Consider the following 23,102-nt stretch of genomic DNA (forward strand, 5'->3'; position numbering starts at 1 on the left):
GGCAGGCGGCAGGCGGGAATCGAACTCATGCGGAAGTGGCTTCAGATTCTCAGTGCTGTGCTTTAACCCGCTGCGCCACCAGGGAGGGCCAATTTTCTTCCTTTTTTATGGACAATTCATGAACTTTTTCTTTTATATCATTCAATTTTTATTATTTTTTTATGTCATTCATCACTTTTATTCAATGTGTGCTTTATCATCTTGGGTACAATCCCCTGAAATTCCCATCACCAAGTCATGCATGTATCATCACCATAGTCTCTTATGTTCTTCCCACCCCTATTTTGATCCTTCTTCCTTCTGACACCTCACCAACCCCCCACATACATTATTCAGTTTTACAGTGAGTATTTGGTGTATATAGTCTTCATGTTAATACTGTTATACCATAGACATTTAAAGGAATTTGCAGGAAAATGTTCAGTAATTTTCTGAATTAGCTTTTCTTAAAAATATTTTACTTAGGAAAAAATTTTTGCCTAAGAATTGCAGAGATAGATCTAAGAGTTTCTTATACTTTTCAGCTGCTCCTAATTAGACATAGTTTTTCATTTTAGTAAGTTATATTTTGTTATATTTCATACATGACTCTACATACATGATTGTTTCCTCAAAGACAAATTTTCCTTTTCCTTACTTAAGAATCTTGATTCATTTTACTTGTTTTTCTTATTATTGCATTTCTAGTCAGTATATTGACTTGTATCTTTAGTACATGTGTGTGTACATGTGTACTTTCTGGTAGTACATGGCAAGGTAGGATTCCCTAAATTCCTGTCCTTTTTTCAGGGGCATTCGGTGGAAACTTCATTGAAAATGAGAGTTCTCAATATGTTGAGTGATCAAATTGGAACCAGAGTCCCCAGCAACTGAGAGCCTTTCTCCCATTCTTAGAGATTGCTGGATACATTCTGTGTCTGTGTAGTCCATTAGAGTCTTCTTTTGTAAAGGACTTTGAATTAATGATTGCTTACTCTTAGTGCCTGGCTTCATATGTGACATACAGTTAACATTCAATAATTATTTTGTATCTAGTTGAATTAGTTTGTCATTTGATGTTAGTTTTGATGATGTTAATGTCATCATGAACATTAGATCATGAACATTTATTTTTGAAAGAATGTATTTCAGTGCCTTGTTTTTTCAAAAGCTAAAAATAGTTTTTGTCACTGTGGTGATCAAGCAGACTTTTAAGAAATATAGTCACATATTATCTCTGGAGTATACATTATATAGTAAAATAATGACAACTTCAAAACTGTTGGAATCTTCTTATGGTTTACATCAGTCCAAATCTTCAATTACATATGATCTTCAATTATATTTTCAAATATGGGATACTTACTATATTTTCTTGGTAGCAATTGAACAGCAAGCAGAGTCTGTATTCTTTCTATAATGCAAAAATATCTTGTAACTTATGTAAATCATTGCCATTTCAGAATGAGTGTGTTAAAAAGGAGGAGGCAAGTGTCATAAATCTTTATTCTTTGGTATGGAATATGGTAACTGAATGTTAATTGCTCCTATTACTAAGTAATGTTATAAAGGAATCGGGAATTTTTTAATTCAAATTTCAATGCATGACAGTGGGCCTATGTTCACTAATAACTGCTGAGTGTAGTTATATTCTCTAATAATTTCTCTGCCTCAAATAAATGAAGTCATTGTTTGAGGAGGATGCATGAAAGATGACAATCATTTTTTATATTACTATGAGTTTTGTATGTAACATGCTGCTGGCTGTGGAGCTATCTGGCTTCTTTTTGGTTTTCAAAGCACAATTCTGTGTAATTGTTAACTCTGCCTTGTGCTTTATTTGCAGCATCTGGCGAGGCCCCAATGTGAACTGCACAGACAGTTCGGGTTACACTGCTTTACACCATGCAGCCTTAAATGGACATAAGTAAGTGCCACTTACTGGACTGGAATCCTTGTGTGTTTAGTTACTTGTGACGAAGTTCATTATGTCTGATGATACCTGTGTCATGTTGCCGTGAGTCCCAGGGGCTTAGGTGAATTTGGAGAAGCACCAGGTGGGAACACTGACACGTTTAGCTTGATAGGGATGTTGCTGAGGGTGAATGTATGTAGAATGCAAAGCAAGAGAATTGCTGGTCCAAGTTTTCTTCCCAGATCTGTCTGATCATTTCACTTCACTTCAGTTTTCCGATGTGGTAATAGACTGCCTTAAAAATGCTAGTTACATTTTTATTTCCCACCTTTGATTTCTTTTATTCTGTGAGTTGAGACAAATACTGAGTTATATTTGATCACATTTTATAGTCTTGAAACTCTCATATAAGAAACACTATAATTTTTGTCACTGTTTATCATAGGGACTTTTTTTTTACTTTAAAATTTATTGCATCAATCTAACATTATCATTCTGTTTGAAACATCTAAATCACATAAAATATCATAAACTTGCTATTTCATCCCTTGGATTCTGAGTGTGGAAATTCCCAAATTACATTTCTTTTCATCCCGCCCCTGTTGTGTCATGTCATCTTCTCTCATCTAACTTGGTGCTTTTTATTTTGCCAGATGTTTCAATTACTGTCTTTCTGTAGCATAAAAATGTGTCCATATCTCCACACCTGAATCCTTTAAAGGAATTGGTCTTTATTCTTCTGGGTACCTGGGTCATCAAGAATAAAACCAGGAGTAGTCAATTCAAGCTGTGGAGTACTGATGGCTTCTTTGGTTGTTTTAACTGCAGGCTCAGTGTGGTACCATTGGGAAGACAGGTTAGAGAATTGAATGGATATTGTCTCAAAGTAATATTGCCTCTATGTATTAGCATTCACATCCCTCCTTGGTTTTCAGTGTTAGTAAATAAATAAAAGTTTACTCTGGAGTTCTAACTAGTGAGATATGTTTCCTTGTGGTCCATGACATACTTTTTAGTTTTGATTGAAATGTACCACGTGAAGATATTTTAAGTGAATTGAATAGTAATCATTAAGATGTTCACAATGAGTTGGGGTTTGATGAGATATCATTTAAGATGTAATTTAGATAGTCTCTAAAAATTATTTTTGATTTTATCTGAAGTTATCAGTTTTCTTTTAAACACTTTCTAGGAAGATTTTCAGTGTCATTCTACAGGAGTAGGGAAATTCAAATCCCATCTCTTCAGGTTGCTAGTATTTGACCTTAAGTAACATTCATTAACTGCTCTGAACCTTAGTTTGATGTACTGGATATATTGAGTGGATAGTTTTCATTATTCCTTCCAATTATAACATTTTATAATATAATTTTTAATATTATTTGTGACTATATATTATGGTGCTATAACCTGGTGAAATTTGGAGTTTCATTTAGAGTATAAAAGTTTCCTGTTATTTAAATTATCCTTGAAATTTTAGTGTTTTCTTGACATATATATATATTAAGAACTGGGGTGTAGGCCTGAGGTGAAGGGGGTGAGAGGATTCTCTAGAGAAAGAGTGGGGAGCAGAACAGACGAATGTACTGAAATACACTGCTAGGGGGAGCAGTGGGTGAGAAAAGAGAGGTCTGCTGTGCCATCTGGGTCAGCTTCCTGGCTGGGGATAGCACTAGTGCTGAAGTAGCTGTGTATAGCTTCTGATGGATAACTTCGTAGTGCTGTGCTTTAACCCCTTGTACCACCAGGGAGGCCCCTATCCTTGAACTTCTAAAACTAGAGATCGTTTATTCTTCCTTATTTATATCCCTTGCTTCTGTCATTCCATAAACGGAGAAACAAAGCTATTTTGGATAAGTGACTTAGTGGCCACTTAGATATTAAGGTAGGCTTGTGTCTGGAGTCTTAAGTGTCCCGCTTCAGGTGTAGCTTTGCCAACTCTACATTATCTCCATCTTGTGACTACATGCAACCAGATTCCTAAACTCACCCTCACTTTTCTCTGCCACCTTATGTATTTCTGCATTGCCTCACATTATCATTATGTGTGCTCATATGGAATATGCTCATTTTAATATTGGCTTAAGGAAAGAGATTTGAAGGAGAAAAAGTTGTCAGAGAATTTATCTCAGAGCCAGAGAAGAATGGTTTTTCTTTCTTTTGCCTTTGCTGGTCTTAACTTAGCATATGTAATGAACAATTGATTATGCTGTGTCACCATAATAACACATTTCCGTGTTTGTTGCTACTGCTGTTGCAGCCTCAGTTCAAGGTTGCTTAAGTTATGATTTCTTAGCCTGTTCATGAAATCATAGAGCTGGAATGATAGTATCAGGGTCCTGCTATTCTTTTGCTTTGAGCGCAGGCTTTTTCCCTACCCCTGACATGCAAGCCCTCACACTCTGTTCAGGCAGTTAGTTTCTTCTAACTTTCCATGTTTTCTTGGGTGCTATGCTTTATCAATGCTAGTAGCTAGCCAACAAGTGGAACAGCATTTTCTGCCCCAGTACTCCGAAAGAACAACTCATCTCCACTTAGCCACATCGGGATGCTATAAAAAATGTACCTATGGATGTCCTGGGTCATTTGTAATTACAGATTAGGAAATCATTACCTTCAAATGAAAGGAAGAAAAGACAGTCAGCAGAACAGAACTATACCTGGTGCTATACCTGGTGAAATTTGGAGTTTCATTTAGAGTATAAAAGTTTCCTGTTATTTAAATGATCCTTGAACTTTTAGTCTTTTCTTAAAAAGACTACATATATATACAAGAACTGGGGTGTAGGCCTGAGGTGAAGGGGGTGAGAGGATTCACTAGCAATCATTATAAACTGATTAATAGATGGCAAGAGACCTGGCTTTCTTTTTTTAAAAAAAAAAAAATAGAGGATTTCTGCTACAAATTTGTTTCCCTAAATTTTCTTCTGAATAGCACCTAGCCTGCCAGCCAGTGGGCCTGCCCTTCTTTCTTTTCTGTTTTCCCTTTCTTCCTCTTTACCTGTCCTCCTCCTTTCCTTTCTCTTTAAAAAATAATTGTATAATTCCCTATAAGGTTTTATGAATACTGTATATTCATATTTTATTTTAATTATTATGTAGCAAATTCCTCTTTAATGTTAATTTTTTTATCTCATTATTTATATTAGGTACATTGTGATTCTTGGAAAATGTTTGAAAATGTGTTAAAATATTTTCTGTTTTTGCTTCTCTTTCTTTAAATACTTAATGCTTGGAATCCTAGACTCCATTATCTATAATCCAGATTATATCTCAAATTGGATCTTGAGTTCAGGTAGTAAACTCTCTATTGTACTTTCTATTTGTTTTTTCTTAGGCTCCCTAATGAAAGAATGTACCTCTAAAAATCTATAAAATCTTGTTCAGGAAGTTGCTCTTTGAATAACTGAAAAATATCTCAGGTCTGAGATTACCGAAGTTTTTTTTTTTTTCCTGGAAAAGGATATTAACTTGTTAAAATATACTGGTCAGAAGTGTATTTATATGTTTCAAAAAGATGAAGCAAATTAAATACACTAGCAAAATTCAAGACTTTAGACTTCCAATTTTTTACCTGAATTTATGTACAACTCAAACAATAAAATACTGTAGTGGTTTCAATGGAATTATTAATAAATTTAACTTACATTTTGTTTTGCTCCTGGAAAATCAAATTAGTTTTCTTACACTCTTACCATACTGCTTCAGAATTTTAGTTTATTTTTTAAGTGCTATGTAAAAGAAATATCACTTTATTTCGAGATAGAGTGTAATTCTCTGCTTACTAATCTGTAGACATTGTTCACTATTATAATTTACTATTTCATGCCAGATAATTAAGAATGGTCAACAAGTACATTTGTTGATTTCTCTGAAAGACATAGTGTAACTTGAAAATAAAAACTGGATGTGAACCAAACTCATCATGGTGGTTATTTTGTACTATGTATGGTACCCCTGAAATGAGTATAATATTACATGGCAGTTACATTTCAACTAAAAAGTGCTAATTCTGTGGGATCCTAAGGTAGTTACTTTTCTGATTTAGGTATTATAGAAAATGCATAACATTTAATTTGTTCTTAATGAGTCTGGTTGCAAAAGACCTGGAGTAATGCATGTTACTTGCGATATATCATAAAAAAGATAAATGACAGGGCCCTCCCTGGTGGTGCAGTGGGTTAAAGCACAGCACTGAGAAGCTAAAGCCACTTCCGCATGAGTTCGATTCCCCCCTGCCCCGGAGGTGACCACATGGTGCGGCAGACCTCTCCTGACCCGCCCACTGCTCCCCTCAGCCTGTTCTGTTCCCCACTCTGTCTCTGGTGAAGCCTCTCACCGCACCTAGCCTCTGGCCTGTACCCCAGTTCTGTATGCATAAATAAATAAATCTTTAAAAAAATAATAATAATAAAAAAAAGATAAATGACAATTTGTTGACCAGTATTTTATTTATGATTCATTAATACTTATTTGAACACAGTAGCTTTGTATTTTATAAATACATTTTCATATTAGAAATCTGAACTCAGATTAATTAACTTCATTAACTAATGTCCCTAATATGACTCACATTTAACTAACAATGCATTTAATAAAATTAACTTTCTGCTTTATAAAGCAGAAATTAGAACAATAGTATTAAGTTAGGATCACAGTGTAACAATTTTATAAGTGTATGGATTTTTTTTCTGTTTTTTATATTTGGTTGTAGTAACACTGTGATGAGTAAATTTGCCAGTTTTTCACCATATCATAAATCATCCTGAATAAAGAATGAGTGCATATCACATACATTATTGGATTATGTCAATAAAAATTAATAATATTCCGAATGGTTTGAATGAAAGTGAAATAAAATGGGATTGATGATGCAGTCAAATTTTCTTCTTTACTCCTTGAAAGGAAATGCTTATAGGAGAAGTTTCAGGGCATTTTTTTCATTTGCTTAGGCACTGAGAAAGGAAATAAAAACCCTTTACATAATTGTCTTTCTCTGCTCTATGAATTTGAAGAAGGCTCAATTTTGGTAAGATAAATTCTAATCGTTAGATCATGTGTTTAGTTTATACTTATATTAATCACAATGAATTAATATTTCATTAAAAATTCATTCTGATTGCTGAGCATTACAGCAGCCTGCTTGTAAGAATTTTTGATTTTCTACAATCAGAACAACTTTGGTTTAGGATTACTGTTTTTGATTGTTTTATAAATTCAATATGTTGTATGCTAAGGTTTACTCATTAATCCTGGCGATTAAATTCAAAATCCTGTTGGTAGGTTATATTGAGTGTGTGTTGAAGTTGTGTCAACGGTGGAACTTTTCTTGGTGAATTTCCCTCTTGAAATGATTCCTTAGACTTGGACTAAAAAGGTGAAGGAGGGAAGTAGTATAAAAAAAATACATACTCAACCTATGTGCGTCCTGTCTGCAAAGTTATTAAACAATTTATTAAATGATTTATTTATTTATGCATACAGAATTGGGGTACAGGCCAGAAGTGTGGGGAGAGGGGGTGAGAGGATTCACCAGAGGCAGAGTGGGGAGCAGAACAGACAGATGGACGAAGTACACTGCTGAGGGGATCAGCAGGCGGGTCAGGAGTGGTCTGCCACGTCATGTGGTCACATCCCAGGAGTGGATGGAACTCGTGCTGAAGTGGCTTAGCTTCTTAGTGCTGTGCTTTAAACCCGCTGCGCCACTAGAGAGGGCCTATTAAACATTTTTTTTTTTTGGCCTTGGATAATGCTGCAGCTACCTTGTTAAAGTTCCTTTTGTACCGAGCCATGTGAATTCTCTTTAATATGCGTTTTCAAGCCCTTTTTCCAATTCTCCATAGGAATGATGTAGAAACTCTTTAAATAATCTCTTGTTAGTATAACTTTTTTTTTTGTATGCAGGGAATTTGATTGTACCTCAACTTTTACTTAAGGTTAAATCTCAGATATAGGTTATCAAGAAAGAGCTTTAAAAGATGAGGAGAGATATAATTTTTAATTATTTTCCTGAATTCATTTAGTTAATGTAATTACATAATTTTTACACAAATGAATTCTATGAAATGATTTCTTTGGGTAGCCAGTACTCTCTCTCTCTCTCAGGTAATTGTTTTCTGTAAGTAAAAGAGCCAAATGTTGAACAGAAAAACTCTGAAAAATTTAATTTAATTTTTAATTGAAGCAACACTGCATCATAACATATTAGTTTCAGGCGTGGTTCATTATAACTCAACATCTGTTACACACTACAAAATAGCTATTAAAACTCCAATTCTGTCTTTCACCATATGGTTGACCTCCTATGCCTAATTTTATGTCTTACTTGAATGATTACTCTAAATTACTAGTCAACACCCATTATAATCATAATTATATGTTTAATAAAAACTGCATTGTTCAGCATAGTTTTCTTCTTTTTTCTTCTTCCTAGGGACATAGTTCTCAAACTACTTCAGTATGAGGCATCCACAAATGTAGCAGACAATAAAGGTTATTTTCCTATACACCTGGCTGCCTGGAAAGGTGATGTGGAAATTGTGAAGATTCTTATTCATCATGGACCATCACATTCCAGAGTCAATGAACAGGTACAATTGTCGAAAGTTGGCATGCGCTATGCTATACTTTTCCTAGAGTTTTGCAAAGCAAAACCACATTGAAAAACTGATTGTTTCCATCTTTACCCTGCCATAGACCTTTCCATTGCTGAATTTCTTAAGGGAGCAATTTGAAAAATGTTTTCAGTTTGTAAATGGTGTGCAGGCACTAGCATGGGCATTTGCAAAAATACTTGTCAACACACATCTTTGCCCACATCAGTTGAGGAGAGCAGTCTCTGCCACTAGCCATCTTTTATTCATGCTCTGTTAACAGTTACACTTTTTCACACATACCTTAGATACCAACCCTTGTGTCTACAGCACAGAGCATATCGGTCAAGATTCATAAGAGCTTTTCCAAAAGTTCTCCTCACTAGGTTGAAAGAAAAAAAGTACCCACTTCCTTAAAAAGTACCCACTTCCCACTTTCATTTCCCAGTAATGAAAAAAAAAAAAAGATGTTGGTTAACAAAATCTCACATAAAGAAAGTTAAAGTTACTGTGTTTGCCTCCCTTATGGAAGCATGCATTTTATAGTTGTTAACTATTTAGAGATAGAACAGAATTCACATTTGTAAAACAAATTGTGAAGTTTTTGATAATAAGATTTTGAATGCTAAACAGTGATTTTGATGGCAGTTATTTGCATAATGCTTTACATTGCATAGCACTTTCAAAGTAAGTACAGTTTATGAGTCAAAGTGCAAGATACCATTTATACATTTGCTATTAAGTGAAGAATTTCCTGTATTTCCTGTATCTGTAGTGCCTGAGTAAATAGAGTAAAAATCTGCAGCAATATGTTATTACAGGAAAAAATCATGATATTTGTAAGTATATGATATCTGTATTATAATTGACATAGTAAAAAGGAACGCTGTTCTCAATATTCTAAATAAATAAGACCACAGCTTCCAAAAAGCAAAATATGAACTCCTAGTACAGTATGATGATAAACACCTTGAGCTCTGTATGCCCCCTACTGTTCCCATTTTGTAAAACTATATTTGAAAACCAGCATGTAGCCCCACAATTGAATTACAACGATGGCATTAAGCAGCAGGTTGGCAGTTGTCCAATATCAATGCAAGGAGGTTACTCTAGGGCAAGTGCATCTAATGAAATACAATTAGCATATTGCTCAAATTATACAGAGTTTGCAGGCCTTTAACTGAAAGTCAGAATAAATAATGAAAAAAAATACTAATACTAGATATAAATAGCAAAGGGAAAAAAAAATAGTTTTTTTCCCTTAACAAAATATAGTTGTAGGGAAGACTAATCAGGAAAAATATTAATTAAAGGGGTCTTATTAATATTTTTCACAACAAAAACTCGTGTATAGGTTACACAATGCACATTTTTTTTTTGTGAGAATACACTCAGAAATTCAGTCTTCATAAAACTGACAGATTTGGCTATCTTTATCAGCATATCACGAGAAAAAAGGAAATTAATGAGACTGCTGTTCTGTCCTCAGGAAAATCACAAGTTAAAGGATCATTTGTGGGATGAGCCATCTGGTGGTTATTCTTAAAATTGCCTGAAAGAACTTGGAGGAATCTGTTAAAAGAATCCAAGACTAAATAAGAGAATGTTAGCTTTTAGCTTTTACAAATGAAATATTTTTCAAATACCATGAATATATAAAAAAACCTACTATTTATTTACATTTGAAAATTGAGCATTTTAAATGATGTATGATTGTGATGGTGTTTTAAGGAGAAGCACCTTTCTTCTGTGATGATGAACAGATCAAATGAAATATTACAAAAAGTCTTTATAAGGAGATTGGAATTCAGAATTCTTTTACTTCTATTACTTGTGCTGCTGTTTCTATTGAAAAGAAGTTGAAACTTTCTTGAGATTTTAAAAACCCTGCTTCAGTATTATTATTATGCATATTTTCCTTACCATTGACATCACTTCTCACATTCAGTGTTACCTTTTCTAAAAGTCTTTGATGTCAAAATGTTATTTTTATAAGTAACTTTTGGCTTTAGCTTTCTTTCCCCCACTCCACTGTATGTAGGAGTACTTAAGTAATAGAAGGGAGGACTAAAAATGGTAATTAACTTTATTGAGACACTGTGCTGATAAACCCTTTTCACTTGCAATCTGTTACTTAATGGTTTTTCATAATCCCCTGAAATGATATCATCACCCCATTTAATAAATGAGAAATCAGGTTCAGTAAAGCTAAATAACTCACCAGAGCTACACATGCTTTGAGTTACTAAAACTGAAACTTGGGCTTCAATTTGTCTAAGTCCAAAATCCTATCCAATAAGTTTTTGACATTATTTTCATAAATCTTATTATTTATTGACTGTTTAAGTCAGGCATTGTGCAAAATATTTCATCTTACTAAGTTCTACAATAGCCTGGTAACATAGGTATTAACTATTTTCCTTCTTGATATGTATGGCAAAACTGTCTTAGAAATATTAAATAACATTTCTGTGAAATCACGGTTACTGAAAAATGCAGTCACTAGCTGAACCCAGGTTTTTGTGATCTTAAGTTTAAGTTTAAGCTCCTCACCCAAAGCCTAAGTGGATGGTTAATATCATAACTATTATGCCATGATGTTAAAATTGCATGTGAGTGTCAGGTCTTCTGACTTCTGAAAGAAAGTTCCCGTGGGGTTTCATTCAGCAATTCTTTTTTTTTTTTTTTTTCAGGGAGAATCTTTCTTTTATTTTTACATCATTTTGTGCATTTTTCCATCTCAGTTGCAATCCCCATGGGCTTCCCATCACCAAATCACTCGTGTGCCATCACCATAGTCCATCCAGTGCATTTCCGTCCCCCAGCTCTTTTTTGATTTCATTCCCCACTCCACCCCATAAAATGTCTCTGGTTTATGGCTATTCATTATTATTATTATTTTCTTGCCTGGTTCTTTATGCGCCTGCTCTGAGTGAAACCATCCAGTATTTTTCCTTTTTTTTCTGACTTATTTCACTAAGCATGATCTTTTCCAGCTCCATCCATGTTGCTGCAAAAGGCATGTGTTTACTTATTTATTTATTTTTGGTTGCTAATTCAGCAATTTTTAAAAAAGAATAATTCTATCTTGCAAATTTAATGTTAAAGGAAGTAAAGCATTTTCCTACAATTCATCTTTTGATTTATAAGCTATACTTAAGACAGGATCACTGACGTGGCAGTCCACATGTTGACCAGGCATAAACTCTGAATATTTTCTCCCAAGTAAGTCTGGAGTGATGAATGTAACTTTTTCTTGAGATTGGAACAGTGCTCACTAGAGTTTTGATTTTGCACATATAATTTCCTAGGCTAAGATGTCTGCAAAAATAGAGAGGTGTCTGAGGAATCATCATTTCATAATTGACTTATTCTTTTTCTCAAAGAGGAGCTTTATATTTTGAAAAATGAAATTCACTCACTTTCTGAACTATGGGGAATTGGTTTGGTCAAATAATCTTTCTATATCATGTTTTCAAGATATAGAGTAATAAGATTGATTTTCTTATCAGGCTTATCAAACTTATCCAGGGAAGAAAATTGGGGAGTACAAACCTGTGTGTAATAAATTTCTATGAGGAAGTAGCTCTAATGACATACAAATCGCGAACAGGAAAGGTTCTCTAAAACGATGGAAGAAGGAAGTCCTCCAGCTGGATCCCCCACTATCAATCAGACCTCACTTTTCACTGTCTAAGGCGCATGTTTTTCTTCTGGTTTTGGCCTTAAAAATCCCTTTCCTGGCCCTCCCTGGTGGCGCAGCGGGTTAAAACACAGCACCAGGAAGCTAAAGCCACTTCTGCATGAGTTCGATTCCCGCTTGCCCCGGAGGTGATCCACATGGCGAGGCAGACCTCTCCTGACCCACCCACTGCTCCCCTCAGCAGTGTACTTCATCCATCTGTCTGTTCTGCTCCCCACTCTGACTCTGGTGAAGCCTCTCGCCACCCCTGAACTTCTGGCCTGTACCCCAGTTCTGTAAGCACAAATAAATAAATCTTTAAAAAAAAAAATCCCTTTCCTGATACTTATTTGAAAGATGAAATATCTTTTAGTATAATTTATTCATTTATATTTCACATCAATGTTCATTTTTGTATGTTTGCTTTCTCTCAGGTGTAGTCTCTGTAGAATTCCTACACCAGTTCACCTGTGCACCATCACCTTAGTTCCTGTATTCTTCCTTCCCCTGTTCTGACTCCTCTCTCTCCCTTTCTGCTACAGAGTGTCTCTAATTTATAGTTCCTTGCCATGTTGCTGCAGATGGCATGAGTTTATCTTTGTTGATTGCTGAGTAATATTCCATCGTGTATATATACACTACATCTTGAGCTAGTCATCTAGTTTTAGACATTTGAGTTGTTTCCATAACCTATGAATGGAACTACAGTAAAGATAGGGGTGCAGATATCCTTTGAATCAATATTTTTGTGTCTTCTGGATAGATTCCTAGGAGTGGAATTGCTAGATCGTATGGCAGCTCCATTTTTAGTAGTCTGAGGAACCTCCACACAGCTTTCCATAGTGATTGGATCAGTTTGCATTCCCATAAGCAGTATAAGCAGTGTAGGTGAATTTCTTTTTCTCCACATCTTTGCCAACATTTGTGGCTGCTAGTTTTTTAAATATGCGCCATTCTCATTGGTGCAAGGGGATATCTTATTGTGATTTTGATTTGAATTTCCCTGATTACAAGGGATGTTGAATGTTTTGTTCATGCACCTGTTGTCCATTTGTATTTCCTCTTTGGAGAAGTGTCTTTTTAGCTCTTCTGCCTGTTTTTGACTGGATTGTTTACTTTGTTTTTGTCGAGTGATGTGAGTTCTTTGTAGATCTTTGTGATCAGTTCCATATCAGTTGTATGGAGTGCAGAAATTTTCTCCCAATCAGTAGGGATGTCTCTTTGTTTTGATACAGTTACAGATGACTGGTCTCTTAGATAACCATTAGCAAGTTTGTTTTTCCATGTTCCTTGCAATTTCTCTTCCCTTTTTTGACAGGTTTACGTTCTTGTGTTCCATGGAGAGGGAAAGTCAAACAGCAGATGCAAAAAAAAAAACAAAAAACAAACAAACAAAAAACAGAAAAGAAAATAAGCTGGCACCACCCATCTCAGTGCTGACCCTTCCCTACTCCCTACCTTTTGCAGACCCTTGCCCATCTCCTCCTTTGCTTAGCTTTGTATAAATAGCCCTGTAGCCTGCTAAAGAGCAGGATGGTCGTCTTTTGGACCTGAGTCTGCTGCCATCCTCATTTGTTGAGAAATTAACCACTTTCCTTTTTTTTTTTTAAAGATTATTTGTGCATACAGAACTGGGGTACAGGCCAGAGAAGCAGGGGGGTGGTAAGAGGCTTCACCAGAGGCAGAGTGGGGAGCAGAACAGCCCGACTGATGAAGTACACTGCTGAGGGGAGCAGCGGGCAGGTCAGGAGAGGTCTGCTGCACCATGTGGTCACCTTCGGGGCAGATGGGGATCGAACTCATGTGAAAGTGGCTTTAGCTTCTCAGTGCTGTGCTTTTTAACCCGGTGTGCCACCAGGGAGGGCCCACAGACTCTTTCCTTTAAATGGTGGAGAGAAATTAAAGCCGGCGTTTGGTAACTATTCTGGCTAATGTCTGTTTGGCTGTACAGAAGCTTTCTAGTTTGATGTAATCCCACCTGTTTATTTTTTCCTTCACTTTCTTTGCTTTGGGGGATGGGTCTGAAAAATAGTATTAAGGAGCCTTTCCTGGTACTTGTATTTTTTCTTGCCACTGCTCTTATTAAGTTTTCAAATCTTTTCCCTACTCTTAACCTACTTATCTGTGTTCTTCTATCATACAGAGCAAGGAGTTTCTTTCTGGAACATTAAGATTTGTTTGGCTTTGAACTCTCCTCGTCCTTCTGTTCTGGTCAGAATAGCTATCTAACCAACTGCTCCATATTCCAATTCAGTTGGCACTCCTTTGGGCAGAATCTGTAGAAATTATGCTTTTAGATCATAAACTTCCTGTTCTTTATGAAACTGTAGCAACACTTGGCAATGTGGTATAGTAGGAAAAGCATGAATGGGCTGTGGATTTTGATAGGAGTTCCAAAGACCTTGATTCTATGTGGGCAATTTACCCTTTGTTTTTTATATGTTAGTTTTCTTATCCATGAAAGTGGAGGTAGCAGTTTTGTGGAATTGTTTTAAGAATTGAATGAGACAATAATATGGAAAGTGTTTAGACATGCAACAAGTGGTGGTAGTAAATAGTAGTTGTTAGCATGGGAGGTGGTTAATTGATTTGGGGTCTAGCTTCCTAGTTTCAAATCCTGGGCCAGTATTAAATGGCTCTTTAACTGAAGGGCAGTTACTCAAATTCTCACTGCCTTAGTCTCTTCATCAATAAAATGGGGACACTGATAATACTGTCTGTCTCCCAGTGAGGATTAAATGAGGAAACATGTGAAAACTAACTGTGCCAGGTATACAGCGTTAAGTCTAGTGACGACAGCCTCTCACATCTGCTCTCTCTATAATGCATTCAAGATCATAGCATTTTGTTGCTAAAACTTCTGACTCTTCTCTCTATCAACAGCTACCAACCATCTACCCAAGTAGCCTTTAAGGCCCATCTGTCCTGCATCTAGGTTGTCTTCTCCATTTTCTTCACTCCTTTGAAATTTATAGGACAGTCTCATTTATTTTCAAAGGAAACACAAACACCTGTAGTAGTTTAATTTTCCTTGTACTTGCCTAGGAATGGGTCTGTACCTCTAAACCATAATTTTATTTTGCAAAGATACTGCTTGACCTTAGGTTCACTATGTTTTTCCCTTTGCAAAAGAAGCAATTGTTTGTTCTTGTATGGAATACAAAATGAAATTTAATTTGGGAAACCTTTCTACAAATCTTTCATTATCACGGATTTGCTATCACAATTGTCTTTCAGAAAGCTGAAAAAATAAAAGCGTGTTACACTTGTTACCAATCTCCCTAGCAGGCGCTGTGGAAGCGTGAAACACAGTGCAGATAACACTGAGCAGTTGGCCCCAGCAGGGCCACTGAGTGGCAATGCTGAATCATTTACTGCTGTTGGAAATTAAAATATACAATACAGGTTTGATTTTTCTTATTAAAGTGATAAAAATAAAATGTAAAATTTTGGAGGCAATAAAGGGTAGATAGCAAATACAAAATACTGTAAGTCATCCTACTTAAAAAAAGCATATTTACATTTTCAAAGCTTCTCAGGTTTAAGTTACTGGTTCAAATTTTGATCACTAACCAATTCCTGAAAACTTGCACTTAAAATCTTTGTCTTAACAGAACAATGAAAATGAAACTGCGTTACACTGCGCGGCCCAGTATGGGCACTCAGAGGTCGTGGCTGTTCTCCTAGAAGAGCTCACCGACCCTACCATCAGGAACAGCAAGCTAGAAACCCCTTTGGACCTGGCGGCACTCTATGGGCGGCTAAGAGTGGTCAAAATGATCATCAGTGCTCACCCCAATTTAATGAGCTGCAATACTCGGAAGCACACCCCCCTACACCTGGCTGCACGCAACGGTCACAAGGCCGTCGTCCAGGTGCTCTTGGAAGCAGGAATGGATGTGAGCTGCCAAGTGAGTCTTCTTTTACCTTTACTTTGAAATTGATGATGCTCTTGCTTGGCTTTGGGAGAAGAGATTAGAGCAGATTCAAAATCTTACCATGTTGGAATCAGTCAAGTTGTCTACAGTTATTTTTTAACTGCTAGATCCCAGGCATTGGCTGCACACTGTTGGGAAATAAAAAGACATAGAAGGCATAATCTCTGACCTCATTCTAATTTAAGGGCTAGACATTGAAAGTGTATTATTTGATGGCAGTTTGTGTGGTATCATATCATTTCTTTTCTCAGTGTCTAGAACATAGCCTGGCAAACACTAGCAGTTCAGTCAAAGCCTAACGAATGAAAAAAAGTTCACTGTAACTTTTTTGAGTGTGTACTTTGTATTTAGTGTTTGTACATTTAGAATTTCATTCTCACAGCTGTACTATGGGATTGAGAGCTACTAGGTTCCAGTTAAGAACTGAGATACTAACTTCAAAGATTTAAATTTGCTGAAGGATTCATAATTGAAAAATCCAGAGGTGAGTTTTAGATTTATGTTTAATATCCAAGCTTCTTTCCAAAAAAAAAAAAAAAATGACTAGTGAAGGAGAGATCACTATGTCACGGGGCAAGTAAAAAATTCTTGGAGACTTATAATTTGAGTTGAGGTTTGATGGATGGATAACATCCAGATAGGTTTTATTTCCCCAGAAGGAAAGGACTATTTTTGTTATCGAGGTAGTGCTGGTTTACAGCACCACACATGTTTTGGTAGTGCAGGCTATAGTTCTGCTCACCACAGTCCTCATAATTCTCCACCACAGTCCAGTGGGCCCTGTACCTGCTTTGTTCCTACCTGCTGGTAACCTCAGTTCAGATTTGAAGGGGTTGATTTCAAGGGATTGTTTTTATTTTATTGTCTGTTTATTTGCTTTGTTTCTTGATAATACCTATGTGAGTGAATTCGACTAGTGTTTGTCTTTTTCCTTCTGAACGTCTTTACTAAGCAAAATCTCTTTGGTCTGTTACAAATACTGTTACAAATAGCAGTATTTCATCCTTTTTTATAGCTGAGTATTATTCCATCATATAATGTTTATGTGTGTGTATCTATGTAGAGAATTAACCTTGGATATAAAACCCAAAAAGTTCATTTAAAGTAGATATGTTTATGGAGGGACATCAGATACATGTATGTTGGCAGCTGTATTAGTGGGAATATGAGATATGGGATGTTTCTATTATTTCTTTTTCTTTTTTTCAAAGATTTATTTATTTATGCTTACAGAGCTGGGGTACAGGCCAGAGGTGCAGGGGCAGTGAGAAGATTCACCAGAGACAGAGTGGGGTACAGAACAGGCAGATCTACGAAGTACACTGCTGAGGGGAGCAGCAGGCGGATCAGGAGAGGTCTGCCGCGCCATGTGGATCTCCTCCGGGGCAGGCTGGGATCGAACTCATGCGGAAATGGCTTTAGCTTCCTAGTGCTGTGCTTTAACTCGCTGCGCCACCAGGAAGGGCCCGTTCCTATTATTTCATTGGAAAAAGAGGCAAAACTACAATAACAGGGAAAGAGGTATTGAAGTTTGGAGAAGAGAAGAGATATTGTGAAATAATCATCTAGTAGAAGAGTGACTTTTATAAATCTAGCCATTTAGGGACTTGTTTTCTTGTCACTATAAACTGAGAGCAAAAGATTACTACTCGGCTTTGCATTTTAACAGGACTTGGCATAGTAATCTTTATTCTTTTATGAATTTTCTGTAATTTTAATTTCTTTAAATATTAATGTGAAATCCAATTGGTGGAATGCTATGCTCATGTTTTAACTCCTCAAGTTTTGATAAGAGAAACTCACAGGAAATACTTAAGAGTTAAAGCAACACCCTACCACCTGATTATTCAAACTTAGGTCAAAATTCATAAAAATAACATATAATTTTCAATAGAAACGTGTCAACTAAACCCTGCTTTATAAATATATTAATACGACTGATCTCTCTATTAAGAAATATTTTAAGACTGGAAAATTTAAGTAAGACTAATGTGAAATTTACCCAACAGGAATTCAATTTTCTTGCTCACTAGTTCAAATATGTGTTGTAATTAAAAATTGCTCAGAAAGAAATGAGGCAGGAATAAAGCTTCTACCAAAAACACTAATATAATGTTACATTTAAAAGCACTGCAGCTACAAGAAAAAGACAAGATCCTCCAAAGACATATCTAAATTTTAAAAAATTATTCATAATAACTTGAATATAATTAAAGTCTCAAAGAATATTACTATAATTTACCAGAAGGGATTGATTTTAATATTGCTAATTCCCCACTGGTTAACTAGAACAATTTAATGAATATCAAATTTACTGTAACAGTTTAGGGTTACAGTTTATTACGATTCATTTTCAGCCAGTGAGAATACCTGCAAACCTCTACTATGTTCAAATTTGGTTTTAAAATTTTTCCAGCTATATCTTGGCTGGCATTAAACCTTTTCACTTAAAATATTATAACTTTCTATTTCTAGAAGTGTTATCTGGTTCATTTTCACATCTGGTCCATTTTGATAATCCTCTTATTCTTTAGTTACATATGATACACTCAGTGCAGTTTTCATCTTATTGGTCATAAATTTTTTTTTTTTTGTAGTTGAGTGCTCCAAGTGCATTTTTTTTCATTTTAGTTGTAATCCCCATGGAGACTTTGTGGTCTTAACTCTTTTTTGTTCCTAGTATTCTTTTGCTTTTAATGATTTATTTTCTTTCATGTTTAGTGATTTCTAATTTTAAATCTGTGCTGCTTAGATCGTTAGCTAGTGGTATTCTTGGAGGTCTGTCTTGAAGTGTATTTTTTCAGAGATGATTTATATCTGCTTCAGCTAACCATTTATATCTGCCTCCGATACTACAACCCAGATTCACTCTTTTGGTATTTTTGGCTCAAAATCTGGGAATCACAGTGATTGTACAATTTTAACTCTATCCTCATTTAGGATAGAATTTTATAGTTAGGAGTTCCTGGCTACTGGGTTTATTTTGTTACCCTTCTCTACTTAGACTTAAGGCCTAAATAGACATCCTCACTTTCTTCCCCTGGACAGCATGTTTAAACTTTTTTTTTTTTCACCAAGGGTATTTGGGGGTTGTTCTTGAGGCTTTTGAGTTGTTTAGGCTCTCTTGATCTAGCTTCTCCATTTTCTTGGGCTTTAGACTGTCTCCTGCCCCTTTTCCATGTCCTTCTTGAGTGACTGGTTGAAACCTACCACAGACTGGTGAATTCCCAGTGTTTAACAACTGTGTTGATGTTTTTATAACCTGCACCCTTCCCCAGGCTCTGAGGAATGCCATTGTTTTCTCTATTTATCGCTGTACTTAAAATGTTTTACAAATATCACTGTACTTAAAATGTTTTACAAATGTTAAGATGTACTATTCCAGTAAAGTTTTTTTTTAAACAGTAAGTCCAAAATTTTGTGAAAATTTAAATAAAGACAGTTAAATTAGCATTAAGAAAGTTGCTTGAAAAACATAGGGTGAGAGGATTAAGAACAATCAGATTTTATGAAGGATTTTTTTTCAGGGGAAAGTTACCTGTTTATGTCCCACATTGAAATATTGTTCAAGGAGCCAAGTAATTTTCCAGTTTCTTTTTTCTTCTACACAATTCTGTATATATAAATTTTTATTTTTATTTTTATTTCTATTTTTTGTTGTTCGTACATGTCAGACCAGTCAAATTATAATTCAAAAGTCATGACATTTTTGAAGATAAATTCAAATCATATTGATAGATCTGCACTGTTTCATAAGCCTGTTTAATATTGCATTTATGAACCATTTTTTGTGCTGTATTAACTATACAGTGAGGTGATAAGAATTAAAGATTTTGTGTTACATATTATTTTTTAGTGATATTTCTACTTTGGATTGAGCTAAGTGTTCCCCTTAGAAATCACTTCTAGTGTAAGGAATCAAAACTGGCCTAATGACAGTAGGTAATTTGACACAAACACACACTGCTGAGGATCTGCTAGACATTTTTAAGATTCTTGAAATGAAAAGTGATTGAGAAAACCCCAGCTAACATTCCTGTTCCTCAAAAACCTCCTCTTTGATATTATCCTTGATTCTTCTCTGTAGAAACAACCTTTCCCATCCGCATTACTCACAAAATCTTTTCCTGCTGTATTCCTCTGCATTTTGGCCTCCAAATAATTCTTTAATGTCTGTATTTTCAAGGTATTTTTCTAGCCATTGGGGACACCCTGAAGTAAATAGATGTGATTTACATTCTCACTAAACTTATAGTTTAAGGGAAATCGACACTCACATGACATTGTAATGCGGTATTACAAATGCCAGGGAACATAGTTAGGTGTGGAACACATGGAAACAGCACTAGATTTCATGTGCCAGAGCTGTATTTCTAAATGCAATTATTTTTAAGCTGAAATTTGACATATAGTATAGGTAAGTGGTTTTCAAAGAGTAATCCCTAAAGCTCCAATACCACTGGGAACTTGTTAGAAATGGAAATTCTTGAGCCTCATCCAAGTCTACTGAATCAAAGACTCTAGATTTTTTTTTTTTTTTTTTTTTTTACTAAGTTCCCAGTGTGGTTCTAGTTCATACTGAAGATTGAGAAGTAGTGGTACAGGTTATGGTGAGATAAAAACGGGTGAGGATTATATCTTACTAGGCAGAGACCAGTCTTTGAGGTCCCTGGGGGAGAAAACAGTGTTCCTAATATGAAAGTAGTATGTTTGGGGCACAAGTGCAGAGCTGAGGGTTGGAGGCGGGGAGGAGAGGGGGGAGGAGAGGGGATAAGGTTGGTGCTTAGTGAGTGAGTGCTGCATTAGGTGATCCTTTGAAGACTCACACACTCTCCTTGGGATGGACAGTACTACTCTTATTTTTTTTAATTAATTATTTTTTACATCATTCTTCATTTTGTGCATTTTTTCATTTTGGTTGTAATCCACATGGAGTTCCTACCACCAATTCACCCATGTGCCCTTCCCAAAGTCTGTGTGCCCTTCCCACCTCAGTTTTGATCCTGTTCCCCTCTCCCCCTCTGTAATATGTCCCTGGTTTATAGTTGTTTGTTGTTTTTTGTTTTTACTTTATTACACTTGATTTTTATTTCCTGATGCCTTCTGCTCCTGTTATGAGTGAAACCCTACTCTTATGCTGTACTGAGACCCAGAAGAGGTTGAATGACTTATCAACATAGGTTTCAAAAATCCATGATTTGGGATTTTGTTTCTAGAATCTCTTCTTTATTCTAAAAAACTACCTTTCTGTCAGGGAGTGCTAAGATTATAGAGAATATGTGTGACTAGGTAAAAAGACATAATTTTTAAAGAATATGGAGTTTTTCCTCCCTTAGAAATTTTTTGTTATGGACCTTTAAAAACAAACACAAAAATCAAGCGAAAAACCAACGATTCTAAAAACAGCCACTATGGTCTATCTTGTTTTCTGTTTCCTTTAACTCTTCCCTCTCTTTTTCTTAGATTATTTTAAAACAAACTGTAAGCATGATTTCAAAATGACAGAATATTTTTTTTTAAAGATTTATTTATTTATTCATACAGAACTGGGGTACAGGCCAGAGATGCGGAGGGTGGGAGAGCCACCAGAGACAGAGTGGGGAGCAGAACAGGCAGATCGACCATGTACACTGCTGAGGGGAGCAGCGGGCGGGTCAGGAGAGGTCTGCCACGCCATGTGGTCACCTCCGGGGCAGGCGGGAATCGAACTCATGCGGAAGCGGCTTCAGATTCTCAGTGCTGTGCTTTAACCCGCTGAGCCACCAGGGAGGGCCCATGACAGAATATTTTAACCTGAAAGCATCCTAATACAAACATGCTTTTCTTTCCCAGACAGAAAAAGGGAGTGCACTTCATGAAGCAGCTTTGTTTGGAAAGGTGGATGTTGTAAGAGTTCTGTTAGAAACAGGTAATTATGATTCTGCATGGAGCTTATTCTGCCACTGCTATTTCTGTGGTAGGTAGAGACAAAGGAAAATGATGCTTTTTTTTTTTTCACACACTCATCCTTACTTCCGGCTTTCACTCCTTACTGCAGATACAGAATTGAGTGTTTAGCTGAAGTTTCTGTAAAACATGCACCTTCCTATATCCAATAGATGTTTTAATAAAAATCTCTTGGAAACTGTAATTTCATCCATTTAAATAACTTTAAAATATACTATGTTTTCATTTTTACATTATGCATATTACCTGGTAATATACAGAACATATAAAATAATGTGTAGTATTATCCAATCTTTATAAAAGGAGAAGGAAATCTCTAGCTTTTCCAAGAGGGAGGAACTAATTAATCCCTTCAAAGTTCTAACAGTTGTTTGTTTAATTAAAAAATGTGATCTTCTCTCTAGGTTTTTTATTGTGAATTATGGTCAGCTCCCTGTCTATAACACTCTCCAGTTACTTCATCAGTTAGCTACTGCTTGTAGGTTGCAGAGAACTTTTAAAGGGAACCTTTCTAGGGAATACTTGGGAGAACACTAGGGCATACTTGTTTTTATATATATTCTGATAGAAATGAATAGAAATTGAAACTGAAGTCAAATTTTATTTGGGATCAAAAGGCATGTGTATGGTACAAATTCATACTTGAAACAATCATTGAGAATCTTTGATGTTATGAAATATTTAGTCTGTTAATTTTTCTCCATAAAAATAAAACACGGCCAATTATTGCATTTTGATTGTGCTTGTATTCTTGTGCATGTAACGGTGCAGTGATAAATGAATCAAATATGTGCTGGTCACATGTCATTATACAGATTTAAGTAAATACTTTATCCTTTTTATGATGAAGTAACATTTGAGGTCAGATCCTAAAAACTATTTCCAGTTAAATGCTAAAAATGTTAATTAATATTTTTAGTGACAAGGAAGGTATTTGATATGTTAAAATGTCCTTTAATACAATAATCATTTTGAGAATTAAAGTAATTCCAATGGCATTTCTGTTATAAATTTCAAGAAATTTGCTCACAAGGAGATAATGAATGCTG

At 35.6% G+C, this 23,102-nt stretch overlaps 1 protein-coding gene across 9 annotated transcripts in view; it reads left to right on the forward strand.

Annotated features, from left to right (window-relative positions):
* The window catches only part of ANKS1B (ankyrin repeat and sterile alpha motif domain containing 1B), a 755,486-nt gene that overhangs the window by 69,558 nt on the left and 662,826 nt on the right, over positions 1–23,102 (forward strand). For all 9 annotated transcript variants that reach the window (XM_004675770.2, XM_012720251.1, XM_012720253.1 and 6 more), the window contains exons 2-5: positions 1,826–1,906; positions 8,328–8,484; positions 15,784–16,080; positions 21,940–22,015. In XM_004675770.2, coding sequence (XP_004675827.1) covers positions 1,826–1,906; positions 8,328–8,484; positions 15,784–16,080; positions 21,940–22,015 — 611 coding nt within the window. The remainder of the gene's footprint in view (positions 1–1,825; positions 1,907–8,327; positions 8,485–15,783; positions 16,081–21,939; positions 22,016–23,102) is intronic.

Source organism: Condylura cristata, unplaced genomic scaffold (assembly GCF_000260355.1).
Source record: "Condylura cristata isolate star-nosed mole 26May11 unplaced genomic scaffold, ConCri1.0 scaffold00004, whole genome shotgun sequence".
In the NCBI taxonomy this organism is placed as follows: domain Eukaryota; kingdom Metazoa; phylum Chordata; class Mammalia; order Eulipotyphla; family Talpidae; genus Condylura; species Condylura cristata.